This window comes from Ambystoma mexicanum, chromosome 6p (assembly GCF_040938575.1).
Source record: "Ambystoma mexicanum isolate Mex_15411 chromosome 6p, UKY_AmexF1_1, whole genome shotgun sequence".
Taxonomy (NCBI): Eukaryota; Metazoa; Chordata; class Amphibia; order Caudata; family Ambystomatidae; genus Ambystoma; species Ambystoma mexicanum.
In genome coordinates this window covers 65,433,866-65,457,098 of record NC_090935.1, presented here as the reverse complement: position 1 = coordinate 65,457,098, position 23,233 = coordinate 65,433,866, and the positions used below count along the sequence as shown (strand labels likewise).

Sequence of the window (23,233 nt, the reverse complement as noted above, 5' to 3'; positions counted from 1 at the left end):
CTGGTTGGTGATCAATACATTGTGAGCATAGAAAGCAGGTCTTTCACCCATTACTCACCACCAATAATGGAAGCAAAAGAATCTGTGATATTCGTGGACTATCACAATGACGGGGGGATGGCATGCACTGTTTTGTACTTATAGAGGATTTGTTACACCAGCATTATGAAAGGTGACTCACAGCCCATTCTTTAATAAAAGTATTTTTGGCAGAGTGCACTGCTGTACATGCTAGTATACCACCGATTGATTTTCTTCTAAATAATAGTCCCAGAAACATACATTGCTAAGATATAGGGCCTCATTAAGGTCACCAGTGCCGGTAATCCCTTACCGCCCTACTACGAGGTCCCTTAGCGGGTCCCGTCCTTAACGCTTGGTCTGACCAGGTGTTAAGGACGGGACCCGTTAAGGCACTTTAGAGCTAATAACGGTACCGCAAATTGTGGTACCGTTATTAGCTCCATTCCCATTGAGCCCTATGGGGGCTCAAATGGAAATGGGGAATGGTTCCCAGAATGGGGACTTACCGGGTCCTCCAAGGTTGGAATGACCCGGTAAGTCCCTATTTCGGGAGCCCGGACCCGGAATGTGGTAAGGGGGTAGCCATGGTGCTAATAGCACCATGGCTACCTCCTACCGCGTAATGAGGCCCATAGTTATCACTTAAAGTAGTTACAGGGAGAAGAATAGTAAAAAAGGTAATTCATCAATTAGACAAGATCATAAAACACATTCCCATAACTGAAGAAGAGGACAGAGTAAAACTGCATTGAATTAATGAGTGATCATCAGAACAGCATCACATATCTCTCCATCTCTGCATTTCCAGATACAACGCTCAAATCCTCATGACAGCGCATTTACTCTGACTATCATTTTGCCAAGTCTACAATTTAATTTCAGTCACAATTAGTTAATACACATAGTGGCAAGACTTCTGCTGAGAGCAACAGTCATTTGTACTTCTTTCATGGTTTCTACTACATTTCACTGTTTCTACTACATGCCTAGAGGTTCTCTTCTCAATCTAATTGACATGTTTTGGACCATTTGCCTGCATTTGTAAAGGTTTTGCTCTTTCTGCAAATGCGTTCTACCAATTTCATAACTTTTTTGAGAAAGAGTGCTTTAACAGAGAGTGCAGCATCCTAATTTATGCAACATATGTCTCCTTAGGTATATCCTAAATCACTTAACTATCAGGTGCTGCAATAAAGGTGGGCAATAGCGTTGGACAGTTTAGCACAGCCCGAGGACAGAGAACTGACAGAGATGAGTCCAGATGCAAATGAGCCCCTGAGGTCAGCATTTGTCGGGGCTGTTTCAGTTTTGTTGAAGGTTCCAGGTTGAAGTAAATCCCAATGCGGGGATTGCCCCTTGATGAATATTGAAGAGGCGCCCTCAGGCGTACTCAGCGGTAATTCAATTGGATAAAAATGTGTTCACTAATGGATAAAAGGCGTTTCTTTCCCAAATAAGGTTTTGAAATGTTCAGTGCACTGAAAAACGTTCTCACCCATGTGTGGCTTCTCATATAAATGCCTGTAATAGAGTAAACACACACTGCAAGTAGCACCCTGCCTATAAGGACTATGGCAGTCCAATATGACATGCATTACTCACTGTAATAGCATTTCTGATGATTGTATCTGCTTAGATTCACATGCTGTGGATATGGTCCGACATCCGGTGGTAACTGCAGAGTATTGCATCTGGTCTTTCGGGGACCAAAAGGGCACGTCGGCATAGGCGTGTCTGTAACACTATCCCTATTGCGACGTGTAGTGTATGCAAAATCCCTCACGTGCCGAGGTCCCGCTGATTGTATTTTTTCTGCCATGAGGGAGCCCAAGGCTATTTTGAGTGAGTACATGAAGAGAGAAAGTAGTAAGACGTCTATGTTCCTTCCACCCCGAGCGGGGAGGGTGCATGTGAATCTAAGCAGATACAATCATCAGAAATGCTATTACGGTGAGTAATGCATGTCTTCTGATGCTTGTTAATCTGCTTAGAATCACATGCAGTGCATAGACTAGCGAGCAGTACCCAGAGTTGGAGGTGGGTTATGAGAAGGAACAGTAGAGAAAAGATGTCTTAATACTGCTTGTCCCACCTGAGAGTCAGATCTAGAATGAGTGTCTAGGCAATAGTGTTTTGTAAAGGTGTGTACAGAACTCCAGGTTGCCGCTTTGCAAATGGACTCAAGAGGAACATTTGCAATGAATGCTATGGAAGCCCCAGTGCCCCGAGTAGAGTGTGCTCTAGGCTTGAAGGGCAGTTCTCTCTTAGCAAGAGTGTAACACAGTGTGATGCATTTGACAATCCACCTTGAGATAGCTGATTTAGAGACCAGATCCCCTTCTCTGCCAGCTGCCACAAACGAAAAATTGGTTCGTTTTCCTCAGTGGTTTCGTTCTTTCCAGATAGAACATGACTGCCCTGCGCACATCAAGTGTGTGTAGGCTTCTTTCGACCATGCTAGTGGGATTCTGGAAGAAAGTGGGTAGTTTGATCGATTGGTTCACATGGAACTTCGAGATGAATTTAGGTGCAAATCTGGGATGAGTGCGCAGAACTACCTTATCCCTATGGACTGTAACAAGGGCCTGTATTTCGCTAACCCTTCTAATAGAAGTGATAGCCACTAGGAATGCCGTCTTGTAAGTAAGGTCTTTTTAGACTTGCTTTATGCATTGGCTAAAAGGGAGATATCATGAGTCTGGTTAAAACCACATTTAGATCCCATCCAGGAGCTGGGCGAGAAATAGGGGGGTGGATTCTCTTAACCCCTTCCATAAAGGCCTTAATAACCAGTATTTTCCACCATGACATTTTCTGTTGTGACGTGGTGTAGGCTGAGAGAGCAGCAAGATGAACCTTTAGGGAATTGAAGACCAGTCCTGGGTTAGGTACAGCAGAATGCGTGTGGGTGAGCAATCGATGGATTGACGCCCTTGGTATTACACCAGATGACAAAGCGGTTCCATTTACTGGAATAGCAATAGCGGGTGTTAGGTTTCCTAGCTTCCCTGAGTATGTCCATGCATCTTTGAGGGAGCTGTAGGTGTCCAAACTCTATGACCTCAGGGGCCAGGCTGCTAAGTTTAGAGTTTGTGGGCATGGGTGTAGGGTCGAGCACCCACCCCTGTCCTGAGACAACATGTTGTACGGGCAGGGTAGTTTTACTGGTGGGGAGAAGGACATTTCCATTAGATGAGCGAACCAGGTTTACCGGGCCCAAATAGGGGCCACCAATATCATGGTGACTGGTTCCTGGTGCACTATCTTGGTGAGTATGGGAGTCGGGGAGAAAAGTGTAGACAAATTTCCCTGACCATGTTATCCAGAGTCTGTTCCCCTTGGAGCGGTTCTGGGGGTACCTGGAGGCGTAGTCTTGGCATTGGGCGTTCTCCTGAGTTGCTAACAGGTCGATCTCTGGGAAGCCCCATTCTGCGAAGACGTTGGAGACGATGTCTTCGTGCAGACGCCATTCGTATTCTACGGGCAGTGAGAAATCTCTGCTGAGCACGTCTGTCAGAAGATTGAGTTCCCCTGGAACGTGTTGGGACAACAGAAACATCTTGTGTTTGAGAGCCCACATCCATATGTTTTGGGAATGCTTGGATAGCCCTGGAGAGTGTGTGCCCCCTTGTTTGTTTAGGTAATACATGACTGTGGTGCTGTATGTCAGAACCAGAACTGTATTCCCTTGTAGTCGAGTCTGAATACTTTAGTGCCTTGAACACTGCTAATAGCTCTAGCAGATTGATATGGTTGGATGCTACTTGTGGGACCACACTCCATGCGCTGTCTGCTGAAGCAGGTGAGGGGGGGGAGGGGAGAACCCCCCCCCCCATCATCCCGTGAGAGATGAGTCTGTCGTGAGAGTAGCTTCCACTGTGAGGGTGGTGAAGGACTTCCCCTTCAAGAGGTTTTCCCTTGACCACCACTGCAGAGAGAGAACGAGGGCTGGCGAGACAACTACCATATCTTCCCATTGTCCGCTGGCCTGACACCACTGGCTGTTGAGCCACTCTTGCATGGGAGGCAGGCGCGCGTGGGGAACCAAACATATGCATGACGCCATCATACCTTGAAACACATTGTGTATAGGCGCTATATAAATAAACTATCATATCATATCATACCTAGCAGCCTCATGGCGTTGCGTACCGTCACCTCCCGACTGGCTACATATTGAGGGATCTGAAAAAGCATGTTCTGAACCCTCTCGTTGGAGGGAAAGACGAGGCCGTCCTTCGTCGGGATTAGAGCCCCCAGAAATTGTTTTACTTGACTGGGGACTAGACTGGACTTCTTCTCGTTGATAGAGAATCCCAGACTGAACAGAAGGTCTACGGTCTTCTGCGTGTTCAAAAAGCATGTGTCGTAAGAGTCGCCTGTCACAAACCAGCCGTCGAGGTAAGGGTAAACCGGGATGGAAAGTCTGCGCAGGTGTGCTGCCACTACTGCCAGGACCTTTGGAAACACCCTTGGCGCTGAGGCAATGCCGAAGGGGAGCACCTTTAGTACCTGTCCTCTATCATGTACCTTAGATAGATATTTCCTGTGCGCTGGCAACATTGAAATATGAAAGTATGCATCTTTCATGTCAATATTGCCATGTGGTCCCCCTGTTTCAACAGTGGGATCACTTCCTGTAGCGTTACCATACAAAACTTTTGAGGTTTTATAAATTTGTTTGCTGGGCGCAGGTCTAGAACAGTGAGCATGGTGAGGTCCTTTTTGGGTACAAGGTAGAACACTGAATAAATACCCTTGTTTAACTGAAGAATAGGGACGGCTTCTACGGCGTCCTTTCCCAGAAGCGCTTCCACCTCTTGAATCAGGATCTGTAGATGGTCATGCGTGAGGCGTCGTGAACGTGGCGGTCTGAACTGTGGTGGTCGGGCGAATTCCACGCAGTACCCATGGGTGACCGTCTTAATGACCCACTGGTCTGAAGTTATCCCCTCCCATCCCGCGAGGAAAGATGTTAAGCGCCCCCTGACCAGGGTGACAGGGGAGGGGACCTGGATCCGTTGGACATTTCTGACCAGAGGCTGCGGCTCCTCTGGGGTTGGGGCATCTGCCTTTGCCATGTCGTTGACCCCTAGGTGGGTAGTTGGCGGGGCTTCTGGATGCTTGTCCAGAGTTCCAGTTTTCGAAAGGACTGACGAGAACCGCCTCCCCTCGGGGGGGGTGGGGAGGCTTCAGAGTTATTTGTTGTAAGGACTTAAAGAGTCTCAGGCTCTTTCTTGGCTGTCTCCAGAGCACTGTCGACCGCTTTAGCGACGAGATTGGTCTCTTCTATGGGTTTGTTAATAAGATTGGCCTGTGTTTCAGGCTTGAACCCCGAGTTGCGAAGCCAAGCGTGCTGCTTGAGTAGTGTGCCCTGGGCCAGGTACCTGCCTGCCATCTCAGCAGTGTCCAGAGTGTTTTTAATTATATTTTGATTTACCTGCCTGCCCTCGGCCACGATGGGGAGTGGTCTGGACCTAGCGGGTTCAGGAACCTCCTGGATACCTTCTTGTACAAGGTTCCATTGTGCGTCTGCATAACTGGCAAGCAGCGTAGTGTTATTCGGTATGCGTGTGGTGTATGCAGCTGCCGAGGTAACACGTTTACCTAAGGCGTACAACCTTTTAGATTCCTTATCCGGAGGTGCCTACCCCGTAGCAAGGGGTACCCCTGCCCGTTTCCGGGTGGTAGTGACTACTAAGGAGTAGGGAGTGGCGTGGTCTTTAATATATTGAGGGTCAGTGGGAGATGGCCGAAATAGTTTCTCCACTCTTGGATTCACTGCCCGGGTCTGTGCTGGCGTGACCAGGAAGGGGGACAACCTTCCTTTAACAGAGTTCAGGAGAGGAATGGCTTGGCTTGAGGGGGGTTTCTCTTTGAGAATGTCCTCCACAAAATCTTGTTCGGGCACCGCCTCCTGGGTGGTGATCTTAAAGTGCTCTGCTGCCTTCCTTAAAATGGCATTGAAAGCCATTTGATCGTTGTTAGGGAGAATTCTCATAAATGGTTGATTTCCCTTACCTAAAGAGTCCCCCAGCAGCTTTGCTGGATTTCTCGGATTTTTTTTTTTCACCTGGTAAGAGTGTGAGCCTTTTTTCCCACTCTTACATGTGTTTTGCCATGTGTATTTCTACTTTCTGTGTGATCTTCAGCACTAGAGCATCACCTACTCCATGTGCACCACTTTTTTGTGTGTTACACAGCACCTTCAGTGCAGTGACACAAGGTTGTCTTTGAGACTTCCCCCTGACTCCAATTTTCTGGGGCTGACTACTGTCCCCCAAGTTGCCATTAACTTTATATAGTCACTTTAAACCACAGACCCAGTACACCCTATCTTACATGGAGTATTGGAAAGGGATAACTCTTATGCCTTTTTGTCTGTGCCTCTTGGAGCCTTGTTTCGCTCCCTTAACATTAAGACTTGGCTGGTGGCAGTGGTATCTACCCTAACTTTTCTACCGCGATTATCTTATATAAATGTGGTAATGTTTTAGGCTATTATATTAGCCTCGAACATAAACCTGCTTGACCAAATACATTTTTTTTTGGTTCCGGCTGGGTTTATTCGCCATTTCTTTTTGTTAAAGTCTTTCTCGTGGTTTTCTCTGCGCGCCAAACCGGGGATGACTCCTTTCTGTGCTGTCTTTTCGCAGGCTTCTGCACAGATGCCCTCCTTAAGGCGCCTGATAGTCTAGGTAGGCAGGATGTGAGGGCGGGATCTTCAGACCTCTGCCATGGGTTCCCTTGGTAACCCCAGTCGCACTCTTGTCAGATTGGCTAAGGGGACTGGCCTTGCCAGGCCAGCCACCCTGCTGTGTGATAGACAGCCAGGCTGTATGAATGGGGGAAAACTGCATAAAAAGCAGGTCTCTGAGACTGGAAGAGCAGAGTCGTCACTGGAACGAAAGAACCAACAAGGAACTGGAAGATGAGGACCCCTACAACAACTGAACCGCCCGGTGAACCCCTGCTGCAGGTCCGAATCTCCAAATCCGACGACAGAGAAGATCCTCCAGGAATCTTCTTCCCTTGAGCTGGTGGGACCAACCAGTTTGCCCAAACTACAAGCCAGGACCCCTCCACTGGTCGAATTCGCTGTACATAGCAACAGTGGGCCAGATAGCCAGGAAGGTCAGACCCTGCTTGGGTTTTAAGGAGCGTACCTTTTATTCGTTGTTTTCTTTGGCGCTGCTGCTGGTTTCTTCCCTGGGTAGTGCAGGACCCTCCAGTCTTCCTACTTCTGATCAGTCCGACAGTCGCTTCAGGAACCGGGAGCCTCCAGGAACGTCTGCCTCAGCTACAACCCCCTCTCTGCTTTAAGGTACTGTGCACATCCAGTTGTGCGTTTCGCTCAGCCGCAGTGAAAGTGTTTGAAATCCTTCTCCAATCCGAGGGCTTGTCCTTCTCTTCTCTTTGAACTAACTTTTCTACCAATCAACCTCGTCCGGAATCTGTACCCCGAACTTTACCGCAAACTACCCTGAACTGTGTGATCTTGAGCAAAAGACTTTTGACCAATTGACTTTGGCCCTAAGCTGATCTCCTCACTGTAGTCTCTCTTGTTCAATTGCCCAGAGTACTTACCGGTTGGTCTTGCCTGATTTCTAATAACTTTGTCTTTCCCTCCCTTTTAAATTGCTGGCGTGTCATTTTGCTCCCACTTCATTTTGTGAGCTTAACTTGTCTGGAATTTAAGGGAAGTGGTGTGGTGTATTTATGATTATGATTGTGATTTTGATCTTGCTTATAATAGTGAAATGTTATACAACTGTTGAGTAAATAAAGATATATTCTTTTACTTAGAAACCTTGAGTCAGTGTTTGCCTGAATCATAGTAATTGCTGTCCTTTGTGTAACTATTTGTACTGCTCACTTACTCTTGAGATAAGTCTGGCTGCTCCGCTACCACTATAACTGTGTAGTACAGGCTTGTACCAATGGTGAAATTGTCCTGTCACTTGTAGTCTTAATTGTGTGTAGTGTTCCCAAAGGGTACTGCATATAATTCTGCCTAACAATCGTCCACAGGCGCGGCCTGGTGGGCTGGAGTGGTGGGAGGGGAATCCAGGCATAGGACATCAGTGTCCTGATCTTGCGTCGGGACCACCCAGGGCTCCGTCTCGACTTGCTAGGTCTCCTCCCAGTTGCCCATGGCATCCGCCTGGGCATCAGGGTAGTCTTGCAGGAAGGAAGGGTCTTCTTCCTCATCATAGATGTCTTGGTAAGTGTCCATCTGGACCACATCTTCATGGTGGACAGAAGCCGAAGGGTCTTGAGAGTCAAAGATTTTCATGGAAACGTGAAGCCGACACCAAAAGATGGTCTTCACGAGATCTCTTAGGGGAAGGATGCTCTGAACGCGAGACAATCCTTTCTAGGCGGTCCATGCATCCACTTAGATGAACCTGAAGGGGCAAAAGGTGGAAAAACATTGCGTTCCTCTCGTTGGCGTCGAAACTGGTCTCCAAGGGTGTGGGACAGAGGCTCCTGACTGTCCTCGTAGGTTTCGCGAGTACTGGGGCGCCATGGCGTGTCTTTAGACCTGGCAGCGGCACGCTCTATGCATTTCAACTGTGTTTTAGGCGTCAGCCCAACCGCCAAAATAATCCTCGCGAGACTGTCCTCAATCTCCACCGAATCGGCGTGAGTCAACAGGTCAGCAGTAGATTTACTGCCTTCCGCAGCGTCAGAGGGACTAGCGGTAGATTTTTCGCCTGGGAAAGGCTAGGAGGCCTAGGAGTAGGTTTCTGGCCTACCGGGGCCTTAGGGGGCGCCAGAACGTTGGATGATCGCGCTTCGGCATGTAAACCCTATTTAGAGGTAGTGCCCCTTAACTTTGGAGTGCCCAGTAGCAAGACACTGCTGCGGATGTGGGGGAAGGCTGCTGATCTACCAGATCAAAGGATTCTGGCGAAATTATCGGCGGTCCTGTTGGCGCTTTCACCTTTTTCGGCGGAACCATTGTAATCGGTGATGGGGTTGTGTGCTTAGTGTGTGGATTTTGTACGCCCTTGTATCCGGATGTTGTACCCAAAGCGAGACTTACGTCAGGCCTAGAGGGGTTGGGGGACAGGCGTGGCGGACCTAGAAGCATCCGCCTCAAGGTCGATGACATCCGACACGGATGTCTGGTCATCGTCAGTGCCCCCGTCACTTTCGGCGGGTGTGGTGGTGGGGGAAGAGGCGTGAGCCTGCGGCATGCTGTACGCAGCCCACCTCTTTACACGGCGCTCCTTAAGGGTCTTAGGCCGAAGGAGTCTACAGACCGCACACTGCTTCTCGTTGTGATCTAGGGGTAGACAAGAATTACACGTCCTGTGCTCGTCTTTCCACGGGTACCTGACTCTACACTTAGGGCAGAACCTAAATGGAGCCATGGAGTTCCATAGCGAAAGGTATAGACAAAGATGACCAGACCTAGAGGGTAAAGAGGGGGAAAGAGGAGACATAACGAAAGATATGGCCACCCTGACCCCATTCTCCCTACTGTGTAGGCCGGCCAGAGAGCCCGGCCACGTGGATGGCTCAGCTGCCGGATCTTAGGCGCCGAAATCTACCGCCGTAGAAACTTCCGACAGTTTCGAAATGACTTATGGGGACATAACCGAAAAAGTCGGTATAAAGGTAAACAATGTCTCTTATAAAGAGCTCCGCTATAGGGCGACTAGTTATCTGGGCGGAAAAAAACAAACTGAGGGACCTCGGCGCGTGAGGGATTTTGGGTACACTACACGTCACGAAAGGGATAGTATTACAGACACGCCTATGCCGACATCCTCTTTCGGTCCCCGAAAGACAAGATGCAATACTCTGCGGTTACCACTGGATGTCGGACCATATGCACAGCATGTGATTCTAAGCAGATTAACAAGCATCAGAAATAAGTCAACAAATTCAGTAGCCGTGCCTTTAGCCCTTCTCAAATATTTCAGTGGTCATGAATTTGCATCTGTTCCTTAGGATGGATATCATAACAACGGTAGGTGATTCACAACTTGACTTGTCCTAGAAATTATGCATTTTAAGCAGCAGTATTTTAGCTAAGTGCAGATTTGTTTAACAAGTTTATGCGCACTACACATGCCCATCAAATGAACCATTTTCTCGACTGACTGCCCGTGGAAAATATGAAATGCCGGGGAAATATGGTCTTCATGCGGTGGCAGCTGTGCCAATTCTACTCCTATTGGGCTACCTCCTCACTAGAGCTTATTCCATTCTCAGTGTAGATGGGAGTTTGCACACATGCTTTCCGGTGATAAATAAGATAACCCTTCCCTCTGAACCTTTTCTTTTGCTTTCAGTGTACAGGCGAGGATTCATAACTAATATTTCTGGTTACGAATAAGAGGACATTTCTAACAGATGTATTTCCCACATTTAGTGCAACGGTGAGGGTTCTCATCTATATGTGTCCTCACATGATGAATAAACGTTCCATTCTCTAGGAATCTTTTCCAAAATGTAGCGGGGGGATGGTGTTTCTCACCTGTATATGTTCCCTGGTGAAGAACATGATCGTTTTGACAAACGGTCTCTCAACATTCAGGGCACGGATCTGGTTTTCATCTGCACATGCGCCCTCTAGTGAGAATAGCTCAGGTCTGGTTGAAGCTTTCCCCACATTCAGCGTACAATAAGGTTGTTTGCCTGTGTCTTCTTTGGTGGTAAATAAATGATCACTTCCAACTGAAGCTTTGACCACTTTCAGTGAATTTATGAGGGTTCTCACCAGCATGTCTCTTCTGGTCAAGTGACTCTTCTGACCAACCCATTTACCACATCCCAGCGCACTGGTGAGGTTTTCTCACCTGCATGTGTTCTCTGGTGGCGAGTAAGATGACTCTTCTGATTGAAGCATTTTCCACATTCTGTGCACTGATGAGGTTTCTCACCTGTATGCGTTCTACGATGGAGAAGAAGATTTCCCTTCCGACTGAAGCTTTTCCCACATTCCGTGCACTTAGGAAGTCCCTCACCTGTATGTGTTCTGTAGTGGAGAATAAGAATTCTCTTCCAAGTGAAACGTTTTCCACATACAGTGCACTGGTAAGGTTTCTCACCTGTGTGTGTTCTCTGGTGGTAAATTAAATTTCCTTTCTCACGAAAACTTTTCCCACATTCAGTGCACTGATGAGGTTTCTCTTCAGTATGTATTTTCAGGTGGCGAATAAGAGTCTTCTTTGCAAGGAAGCTTTGACCGCATTCAGGGCACTGATGAGGTTTTTCACCTGTGTGTGTTCTCTGGTGAAGAGTAAGATTACCTTTCTGACTGAAGCATGTCCCGCATTCTGTACATTGGTAAGGCTTCTCACCTGTATGTGTTCTCTGGTGGTAAATAAAATTTCCTTTATCACGGAAACTTTTCCCACATTCAGTGCAATGATGAAGTTTCGCTCCAGTATGCATTCTCAGGTGGTGAATAAGCGTCTTCTTCTCTGGGAAGCTTTTAACACATTCAGTGCACTGATGAGGTTTCTCACCGGTTAGTATTTTCTGGTGACATATAAGATGACGGTCTCAACTGAAGCGTTCCTCAGCTTCAGTGCAATGATGACATTTCGCTCCAGTATGCATTCTCTGGTGGTGGCCAAGAGTCGCTGTCTGTAGGACGCTCTTACCACATCAGTGCACTGATGAGGTTTCTCACCTGTGTGTGTTTTCTGGTGACAAGAAAGAACATTTTCAACTGAAGCATTTCCCACAAACAGATTACTGATGTGGTTTATCTCCTGTATGTGTTCTTTGGTGGTAAATTAAATGTACTTGCTGACTGAAGCCACATTCAGTGCACTTATGAGGTTTCTCATGTGTATGTGGCCTCTGGTGGCAAATTAGAGTTTTCGTCTCACTGAAGCTTTTCTTACATCCAGTGCCTTGATGTTGTTTCCCATGCTTAAGTTCCCTCTGGTGGTAAAGAGGAGTTTGCTAACTGAAGCTTTTCTCATTAAATTTGTGCTTTCTCACCTTTATGTTTTCTCTGGTGGCAAACAAGACTTTCCTTCTCACTAAAGCATTTAGGACCTTCAGTGCATGGAATCTGCTTTTTACCTATTTCCAGCCACAGGGGATTTTCATTCAACCCTTTACAAACAATCGCCTTACAATCAGTATATGTATAAATATCACTAAATATCAGTAGCTGTTCTATCCTGAACAGGCTAAAGGATAGGCTTGTATTACAATATGTACATGTTGACTCCAGTTTGCTTTACTGTCCGGTTAGCATAGATTTGTATGTTAGTTTGACTGATTCACCACGCTATATAGCTAGAGTAAGATGTTACCAATAATGTGTTGTATGGCCATGAATTAAGTAGACTTCTTGAATCCAAGTTCCGGATTACTTTAAAATGACAGATGGCTTCATGAGTTGTTGATTAAGATCTGAAGAAAACACTTTATCCACCAATTAAACTTTGCACTGCTGCAGTCTATAATATATGTTCAGACTCACTGTTATTGCTTTGTCAGGTTATCAGCCACCTATTAAAACACAAGAAGATTCCCATTATTAGTTGCCATTTGTAAACTATCAAAGACATGCTGGGACTTCAAACAGGCATTATAATACCTCTGGCCTAACAGGAAAGCAAATGTGATATGGAGCAGACACAATGGTATTCAGTTATATTTACATCCTACATTTAACATAAGCAATCATATTACCGGAGCAGAAAGACACATCGTTTCCAAAGCAGGATGAAATAACAAAAACAATATTCTTAAGGGAAACTGTATTAATTAGGAGTAAGCAAAGTTGAAAAGATGTGTAGTGGCTGTGATGTACTGCTGATAAAGTGTAAATCATATGTTCTTATTCATATCTTGGCATTGAAACTTTCATGTAGCTGTTTGTGCATTGGTAAACAAATTAAATTGTTCTCAAATTTAATGTATTTGCCAATGCATAAAAAGTTTATGTCACTATATGAATTAGAACATATGCTTTACACTTTGTCAGCAGTAAGTCAGTCTTTACACACCTTTTTAAATAGCCAAGTATGGAGGCGATTAAACCATTACCTACCTTTGACAAATATACATTAATCCAAACTCAAATACAGAACTGGCATAATTATTGAAGACTCATTTTAAGTTTAAAGTGAGCAGCACTAGTCTATCTTCCAATAAGCACAGTGCAGGCAATCTTAAATGACCATCACCTACATTTGAAGGAACAGAGTCTTCCGATATAGGAAAACCCTACAGAGCTAATGGAAAGGGTCCCAAGCGTGCACAAAGGAGTGCCAAACGTGCACATCTACCAACTGAGACAAAATGACTACTACTCTAGATGAGTGTAGGCCTGAGTATGGGTTTCTCATCCCCACACTAATACTAAATCAGTCGTGATCCCAATCATAAACGTGAAACAGGCACAACATGAAGGTACACATCTTTCTCCTGTTGGAGGAAGCATGGGCCAAGGACAGGCTAAACTCTGAGGGGGAGTTTAAGCTAGCAAGCCAACATTCAAACAATAGTACCTTTGTACCCTTAATAAAAGAAATGTCCAATCAAGTTTCTATAAAGGAGAATACAAACTATGAAAGAACTAGCAACTGACATCTGTAAAGTAATACACAGAATAGGCAGACATTTGGATGAAAGGGAGAATTTGCATATGAAAACAATGGTATTCTGTCATTTGTCTATACAGTCATGTTGAGTTTCAAAGTACATGTCTTAAAAAGGTAAATAGTAGGGTCTTAAATGTCAGTAAGGCCCATTAAACTAGGTCAAAGAGACAATATTACTAAAAAATACTTTAGTCTAGTCTTGTTCTCGGGACACAACAGCATCAAACCAAGTGTGAGGAGCCAGGAATGAGAGTTGGACAAAAAGGGAGTTATGATTTTGGTCAAATACTTTGACTTAAATAAATGTGGGTGGGGAAATGCCCCTCTTTCCCTCCTAACAAGTTTGGACCTACCTAAAACCAAAACTAAGGGTCTGTCAGCATCGGAACGTATAAAGCAAAACTGTCTCATGCCCAAAGTAGTATTCTGGCGCTCACATTCTAGTAAAATAAACTCTAAAATGTAAAGGGTGTCTTTGGCCTCGAGTGGTTCATATATGTCCATAAAAGGAAAATGTGTAACTATACATTTCAACAGGATCGAGTTAATTGTTACAGACTGTGGTTCCCTTCCTCTGGATTTTTCTTCCCTTGGTGCTTTATTCAACAATATCACTTCCTAGGTTTCTCTTAATAAATGATACAACTGATATACAAAACAACTTGGCTCTCTGTCTTTGTCTTGTTAGTGGGGTGGAAATGCAAGCTCATCGCGGAACAAAAGGCGCAAACTCATCAGCTGGCAGAGTAGCTCATTAAGAAGGGAGGGGGGCTTTGTTGATGGCCACACAGTTCTGTGCACTAGGCTGGAGAATGCCCCAAATGAATATTAAGCAAACATAGGCGATACAGATTGGTTACAGGTAAGTATGAAGGGCCCAACATTAGACCAAGGCACTGTAAACAGGCTAGCTTGCTTAGTAGACGCAGAAACTGACAGCACACTGCAAACTACATGGTCCCAGGCTGATGAGAGAGCAGCCTTTTGACACTTTCAGGGTCATGAAGCAGAGCTCAAGGGTGCCGGAGAAAGGCAATGAATACACCATAATTTTATAATTCGATATATTAGTTATGGAAACTGGTCTATGGTGGTTTCAGATTGCCCCTCAGTACAGCTCATCCTGGGAAGTGGTTTGAAGAGTTCCTATTATGCACCATTAAAACAGTGACTTGTTACTGGTTCAAGGCTCAGTCAGTGTCAATCTTGGTAGTGTTCTCATGAGAAATGGATGGAGATGATCGGTGGCGGATAAATAAAGATCTGCTGGTCATCTCAAATGTCTCAATGTTTAGGCACCATGATTTTGGAATTGTGGGTTGGACTGGGACATCACAGAAGTGGTCATGGGTAGTGTGGTACGATTATCGAGACCCAATCATTTCAGGAATATGTATGTCCCACTATAGGGGAATAAAGTGTTCATACCAATAACTTTCTCTTGGAGGCCTGACTTAATGTTGCAGTGTGTTTTGATGTTAATTAGTTTGCATGATTATAAAAGCTTGTGTTGTAGGGGCATATCTTTGACAGAGCCTTTCGTGCAGTTCTGTTCTGCGTTGTATGTGTGAATCTTGCTTTCCCAGTTGTGTTCGGGGTACTGAATAAACTGTTACTTCTGGCCTGGTGCACGCTCTCATTTTGGATTACTTTTGTAATTTTATTGCAAGTTTTTAAGGCAAACCGCAGTACATTAGGATACCTGGTGTACTCTCCTGACAGGATTTCACTCCTCTTCCTATGATCAGCACAGCCTTTTTACTAATCCGGATTAGTCTTTCTCAGGACCTCTTTTAGTCGTGTACTTTCTATACAATGTTCAAAGTTCCTTGCCTGGTGTACTTCCCTGCCAGGGATTTCTTTTATACACACACTTGCAACTGCCTGGTATACTCTCCTGTGAGTGCTTTCACATATAGGTATCTTTCTTACACCTTTAATTTTCCTGGTATACTTCCCTGACAGGGCTTTTCTCACATCGGCTCAGCACAGCCCTCCAAACTGGATAGTCTCTTACTTTTCCTAAGATTATATCTGCAGGTATATTATCCTGCCAGTACTTCTTTTACATGTGCAAAGCATTGTGTTTCTCATCTGTACTTTCTTCCGAAGTAATACTCTTTTGGTCTTCCTCTCTCATATGCTTCTTCATTAATACTCATTCAGTCTTGCCTGCCAAAACACCCCGGTGTCCCCGATTCCCCCGGGTGGACTCCGGAAAGTGTATTCTACTTCTCTGGTGGCAAGCCGGTAATGTGGTTCAGCTTTTCCCTCTCAGTTTCTTGGCTTCTATGACTCTCGATGTACCTTCTGGGCTCTTCTGCTTCATGTCTTCAGGCCCCAAAATGCGAAGGGTGCCTCCAAACACCTGTAAATGCACAGGAGCCCTCCTTTAGCTTCTGGAATCCCTGTAACAGGTTTGTTCTCGCGGTCGGTTTCTGTTTCTTTTCGGGTACTGCAGCCGGTCGGATCCACTGCTCTCTCTCCAGCCTCCCGGTCTCTCTGATCTCACAGAGGGATTCAGCTTTCTCCCTCCAGCAGCGCGCCTCAGTCAGCTGCTCCACTTGTTTTAAGTCTCCCAGTCACAAGGATGACTGGTGTAGACTGCTTTTTGGATTGCTTTTGTAATTTTATATTCTATTGTTGTTTTGAAGGCAACCCACAGTACATTTTTGGTGGCCAGTACAGGGACTGTGGTTTTCCCGACCAGACGTAGGAATTCCAGCCGTGCTCCTGGAGGGGGGGCGGGACAGCGTTTGCTGGCCAGTCCTAGGAGCTCAACACTGAGGAGGCTGTGCAGAGAGAGTTCGCAAAGGTCTGCCTGGTCAAAATGCTCCCCCCGAGCTCGGAAGGGGGTACTGGCCTTTAAAGGAAGACCTCAGGGCCGAGAGGACTTGAGAATCTCTGAAGAAGGATACGTGAGTGTACCTGAACGCGCTGGAGGATGGTAGGGGGGTAATTGTTTTTATGGTGTTTATCGGACACACTCAGGAGGTGGAGGGCGATTGGCCGTAGTAGTCCTAGATTTTAGGTCCATTTACCCGATAGGGAGTACGTGGGCGGTGGCACATCTGCATTAGAGAAGAGGGGTGCATAATAAGTGGCAGACCTTGTTAGACAAGAGTTGTGCGTAGTGCAGGCAATTGGTATAGTTGCACCATTTTTTAGGTTAAGGAGTAGTGAAGTTGTAACGAAAAGGGGATAACGCACATGCATTAGTAGTTTGTTGTGGTGAAGTGGAGTTAGTCTGTTTTTTGTTTATTGTAGCTGTGGAAATCGCAGAAGGGCCTGAGCCGACTAATATGTAAATATTGAAGGAGCAGTGTAGCACTTGCAGGGGGGCACGGTTGAACGAAGGGAGGCGCAACCGAACCACAGACACACTAACATAGGGAATAATGGTTAAGATGGTGGGCCTGTGGAGAGGGCCATTGTTAGGAAAGTTTCCCATTTATGTGTAATTTTCCCTCCAGTTGTGTACCCACCAACTTTTTGCTGCTGTCCGACAAACCTAGCCTGACTTTTGCCAGTGGAGCACAGCCTTCTGCTGCACTCCGCTGGGCTTTCACTCACTTTGTTATGGGGAAACTGATATGCCCTTAAAGACAGTCAGTACTGGGAGACTTTGTTTCGCTTAGTCCTTTGCAATGTTGCAATTTCTTTGCAACATGATGCAAGTGCACTAAGTACCTTACAGTACAGTGTGCTTGCGTCTACCTTTCGTTTCCAAAGGCCCTAGAATCCCTCAAATGATCTTTTGGTAGAAGTGCAGATGTACCTTGGATAGGGCTGGTGGCAGCATTTACTTTGGCATATTTTTAACCCTTTGCCATGAAAACCGCAATTACTGCAGTTGGCACAGGAAGGTGGCCTGGCTCTAAAATGGCCATGCCACGAGGTTCGTTGGCCATCTTGTCCTTTGCCTTCCCCAGGTCGAGCAGACCCGGGACAGTCCTTATTTGGTCATGCATTTCCCTGCGAAACGCCAAATTTTTGCGGGCTTCTGCATGCCTCGAGTGTGCCTCTAGTTTGTGGGCTGGATGGTCCAGTTCCAATACACATCCTGGGTGCCAGAGAGTCTGGTGTGCTGGGAATGACTGGGACCACTGTGGTCCGTGATTGGTCCACATCTGGTGTGTCTGTATGTGAGCATATCTCCCATTGGGTCCTTGTTTTGGCGCAGAGGAGATTCTGGGTAAGAGAAGGCTCCAAACACCCATACCAGGTCAATCTCTTGAGTTCTCACTGAACCTAGGATAGGATCCAAGCATCCTGAAACTAAGAAGCCGAGTCGAGGAACTGTTGGTGACCCGCTGGAAGGTTTGGTTCCCTGAGCCTGCTGTCGTCCCGCAGGACCGCTCTGCATCTGATCGAACTAGAAGGTCTGCAAAGGCGCTTCGACCCATTTGTATATTGGGAACTATTCACAGCACCTTCATCTTAACCTGCAAGCAAGCCTCTTCGGAAGTGTTCCTGGGCCAACCAGTGAACTGAGAAGCTTGTGCAGGACCTTTTCTATGAAAACCGCCGCCGTTTTGAGTCATCACTTGAACCTTGATAGATCGTAAGCAGTAGGCCCAAGGCACTCACCTGCCGAGTTTCGTACACTCAGGTGCCCTAGGTCTGGAATTGGAAGTGCACACAGTCACCATATCGCCCAGCCGTGGTGACAAACTTTCCAGGTGCCTTGCTGCTGTGCCCCTCTGTGCCCTGAATCCTGCTGCAGTGAAACGAGCTGGATCCCTTCATCAGGAGAGGAGAAATCGCAACTGAATCGTCACAGAATCATCGCTGTAACTCAGCCGCTGAAAGCCGCAGAATAATCCCATTTGAACCTGCAACCCAAGTGGACTCGACTGCTGATGTTTGGTCCGGAGTGCGCCTGGGGTCGGTGAGTACTTGCAACAAACCTTTACTGGTGGCCCCCAGCGCAGCCATCCTTTTTCACGCACTAGTGTCCCCTGAGGGCTACTCACCTTTCCACAGGTAGCCTGTGCTACCGTCCCATTCCCAACTCCTGGAACTTATTCTGCCGTTTTGGGGAGACCCTCCTTGAATAGTGGGAACCTAGTCTTCATCGCCTCACCCACCTTCCTGAGTCGCTATAGCCACTGCAAGAGACCCTGTTTTTGCTCCTTTTATTATTTTTTATTTAGTTAACGTGATTCAAGTGGTTATATTTATCAACAACCTTTGATCACAACGTCCTTCAGTACATCATGAAGCAGACAATGTGAAATAAAATGAGCATTAATAGAAAAGAACAGAAAGAAGTTCATGTATCCTCCGCTACCTTCCTTTGAATGACTATTAACAGTTTCAACAAGGCCACAAAGTTATTGGTATTTTCTCACCTGACAACTTAATTTTCCACCATAGGTCCTTGGGTCTGTATTTGCATTTGCTTGTTACGGCAGACATTAAGTGCCCTCTTTGTGATGACAGAGCCAAACAGTCCATGACCAAGTGCTGCATATTTTAGATGGAATCATCTTCTTTGCATAATCTGCATATTGGGGAACTTTCTTCTAGGATTCTATACCATGTGGTCTCCTTTGTTTTCAATAGGTTCAGTCGAAACCTGAAGAACTGGTCTGTAAAAAAACAATGGGAAATAATCGTAGATAGGTCGTTAATGAATTTGGTTTTCTGTTATCCTCCACGATTTTCTATAGGCCTTATAGACACATTTTTCTTCCTCCATTCTAAACCAATCTTGAGAAAACAGCTTTTTTTAAAAAACTTTATCAGGAATATTGATTAAAGTGTCACTTGTTTCCCCCAAACATAGTAGAAGATTTTGGCACTGCACTTCCCACTGGATCAGTCCCAGCTCTCTGTGTTCAATTAGGGCTTTTTTCAAACACACAACCACCCCCCCCCCCTTGGTGGTTTCCTCTATGCATTTTCTGTAAAAGGAAAGCACCTTCCATTCTGCTGCTGCCAACGAGGTCAGTCTCCCAATTCCATTCTCACAGCCTGAATCGGGGTGCCTTTTGGCAGTCTCAATATCTTTTTCCAGAAGCCCCCCTCCAATTTTGGCCAATTCTTCATATCAAAATTAAGAGTGGTTTCTGTTCCATATGTTAGAATGGGAACGACCTTGGATTTGTAGAATTTAGAGGGATTAGACTGAATTCACAATATCGATCGAGCAGGATCTTTCCCAAGCTTGCCAGATTCATGGCTTTTTTGGCCAAAACTTGGTACCTCGGGGCGTCTACCCTACTCGTGTTCAGGCAAACCCCTAAGTATACAAGTGAATGAACAACTGGGATCTTGACCGCTAGCAAAGACCAAGATAATTTTTTAGCTCACGTTAGCCCTTTTTGAGTGCCAAAGGGCATGATGGCAGATTTCTTTGGATTGATGGCAAGTCCATTTTTGCCAACATACGTCTGTAGGGAGTTTCGTTGTCTCTGTAGGCCCACCGGTGTCTGATCAATATCGACCACATCGTCCACATATGAGTCTTCCGAGTTGTATATCAGCTAATGATGGGGGGAAGCATCTGATGTCTGCAAATGCTAAATCTACATCAGATATGAAAAGATTGAATAATTCTGATTGGACAGCCCTGCTTTAGGCCTTTATTGGTGGATATTGGTCTAGTTAACAGGCCTGCTTTGTTGAGTCAGACTTTTATGGTAGTGTCTTGATGGAAATACTTGATAGGAGCCACTAAAGCAGTGGGACGCCCCCACTGGGAGAGTTTTGCCCATAGTAAGGGACATGAAATGCTATTGAAGGTTTGCGTGAGATCGATAAACGCAATATAAATCTTCTGATCATTTCTCCTTTCAGTGCGACTCTTTAATAAGTTTAGTATAAAAAATAGTGAGGGCTGTCACAATCCCTTTCACAGACCCTGATTGCCAGGGGTCCAAGTGACCAGAAACTCACCCATGCTCGTAGGGAATTTAATATTAAAGTTCAAAAAATGTTCCCCGGGGCGTCCAACCCGGCTATCGGACGATAGATTGTTCCAGCCGACTGCCCTTTTTGTGGATCGGGATAATTATCACCTCTTTCCACGAAGAAGGAATCTTCTGAGATTTACAGATGTAAGCGAAGAGAATTGACAGAAATTCAGCCCATTGCACTATGTCTTCTTTTAAGGTCATGTTGCTGAGCCCATCTGGGCCACACGCTCTCGAGCGAGACTGTTTTTTGATGACATCCGTGACTGCTTAAGCAGAGGTGTCTATTAGCCCCCACTGGCTTTAGGGGTGTTAGATGTTGAAACTTTTTTGGCTTGATCACGGAAAGAGTCAAAATAAGAAATCCACGCTTCAGGTAATATAGGCGTTATCATTAGTGAATCCTGCGGAGTAGCAAACTGATTTATCAGTTTCCATAGTCCCGAAATATTTGAGCTTCTTAATGTATCCAGCATCTTCTCGGCATCATGCCTCCCTTGCCTCGGTGTAATTTAAATTTATTTTATTTATTTCATTTGTTACACGCCCAGACCCATGGGTGTCACGGCGAGGTTACAGACAGCTTATTAAAATTCTTGTACAACGTTACGGAAAAAACAAATAGAATAACAGTAATGCAAAGGGCTCATGCAAACAGTACATTGGTGGTCCTTAGGTAAGGTGATGAGGGTGAGATGGCCTAGTCATTCAGTATTTGTTGAACAGCCATGTTTTCAGTGATTTTTTGAAGCTAGCAACGGTTTCCTCATTTTTGATTCTAAGTGGTAGGGAGTTCCACAGGGTGGGGGCCAGAACTCTGAAACTGCTCCCTCCTGCTTTGGTGCTCTTGTGACGCTGAATTTCGGGTAGTGCTCTGATGGTGGTTTTTTGCTTTATGGCATTGTTAAGGTAGCTGGGGGCTTTGTTAGTGAGACATTTGTAAACAACGCATAAAGTTTTAAAAATGATTCTGGCTTTGATAGGCATCCAATGATTTTGTTATCTAATTTTGGAGATGTGGTCTGATTTCTTTATGCCTAAAGCCGCTCTTAGCGCTTTATTCTGGAGCAGTTGTAGTTTACTTGTATTGGCATTAGAAGTTCCTAGAAGGAGGGTGTTACAGTAGTTAAGCTTAGTTAATTTCAAAGCTCTAGCAAGTGTTATGCAGTTGGCGGGTGTAATGTATTGATGGCTCAGAGTAATGAGTTTGGCTGTGTATGCCGTAGAAGATGAGGGGGCAGATATGCGTTTACACATGATGAGATTGGCATCTAGGTAGACGCCAAGAGTTTTAACATGATTGAGTACTGGTATCAATGTGCCGTCTATAGTGATATATGTAATCAGAGTGGAGAGCGCCTATTCTGGATTGGGATCCTACAATGAGAACCTCAGTCTTCTCGTCATTAAGACAGAGAGAGTTCTGTTGTTAGGGAGAATTCTCTGTTTAGGCTGAATTTCCTAACCTAGTGAGTCCCCCAGCAGCTTTGCTGGATTTTTGGGGTTTATTTTTTTCTCCTGGCAAGAGCGAGACTCTTTTACCCTCACTCTTGGGCATGATTTGAGTGTGTTTCTTTGACTTTAGATGTGTTTAATGGGCTATGGGGTCTTTTACTCCATAGGGCTTCATGTGTTTTTGTGATGTATGTTACACAGCACCCTCAGTGCAGTAACACAGGGGTGTCATAGTGACCCCCCCAGTATAGACTCCATACCCTGGGACTGACTACTGTCTCCCAGGCCATGTAAAGTCACCATTGACTTTACTAGTCTTAAATGCTGAACAGAACCAGTACAAACCATCATATTGTGGACGTACTGGTTGGGGCAATTCGATTGCCCCGGGGTCTGTTAGTCGAGGGGGCACGTCTCCGCCCCCCCTGATAGAGTTTTGGCTGGTGGCAGTGGATACTACTTTTTATATTCAACCGCAAATATTTCTCTATGGGATTTTCCCATTGTTCGATGCTACTATCTTTATTTATTTAATTACGATAGCCTCGAACATACCGCCGGTTTATTTAATTATTATTAATTCTCCGGTTGGTATTTTTTGCCAAAACTCGGTTCTAAAATGGCTTTTGTGTTCTCTTCTGTGACTCCAACCCAAGTCGAGCCCTTTGTTCCACTTTTTGGCGGGCTTCTCCACAGAAGCCCTCCAAAGTGGTGCCACTCTGTCTAGGGTACTTAGGAGGGGTGGCGGGGGATTTAGGCACCCTGGACTGAGTTTCCTAGGCAACTCAAGTCGCACTCTGTCCTGATTGGCCCAAGTGGTGAGCCGGCTGGCTCACCACTTAGCATGTTTGAGTGACAGCTATGCTGAGTGAATGGGGGTTTTCTGCATAAAAGCAGAGCTTTGGGGACTGGAACTCCAGAAGTTGCCACAGGACCTAAGAATCCGAAGAGGGAGAAGCTGAGCCATCTCACCACTTTTCCTAACGACAGAGGAGATCTCCCGCCGGAGAGTCTTCTTCCTTTGACTGGTGGGGATAACCAGTTTCACCGTCTTTTCGCCTTCCCAACGCATCTCATGGCCGCCTTGCCTGTGCCAAGCACCCCGGCAACCGGAATACCACGTTTTACCACGACCGCGAAATAAAGGGTAATACCTTTAACCGGAAAACTCTGCGGCTGGTTTCTTCCCTGGCAGTGCAACGACCTTCATCTTTCCTTCAAGTCGAGATCTTCTCTTCCCCTGGACGA

The 23,233-nt window shown here is 45.8% G+C and overlaps 1 protein-coding gene and 1 long non-coding RNA gene across 2 annotated transcripts in view; both read right to left on the bottom strand.

The window, feature by feature from the left end:
* Positions 1 to 10,776: 10,776 nt before the first annotated feature.
* Positions 10,777 to 11,436, bottom strand: LOC138510662 (zinc finger protein 300-like). Its single transcript, XM_069626445.1, has one exon. It carries the CDS (start codon positions 11,434 to 11,436, stop codon positions 10,777 to 10,779), a length of 660 nt encoding a protein of 219 aa, XP_069482546.1.
* Positions 11,437 to 12,484: 1,048 nt separating this feature from the next.
* Positions 12,485 to 23,233, bottom strand: part of LOC138511217 (uncharacterized) — an 86,971-nt gene continuing 76,222 nt past the window's right edge. Inside the window, exon 4 of the long non-coding RNA XR_011280589.1 lies at positions 12,485 to 12,513. This is a non-coding gene — a long non-coding RNA (uncharacterized lncRNA). The remainder of the gene's footprint in view (positions 12,514 to 23,233) is intronic.

Coding starts and splice junctions, on each gene's coding strand:
- LOC138510662 (XM_069626445.1), bottom strand. CDS start 11,436: ATGCATACTGGAGCGAAACTTCATCATTGCACTGAATGTGGGAAAAGT.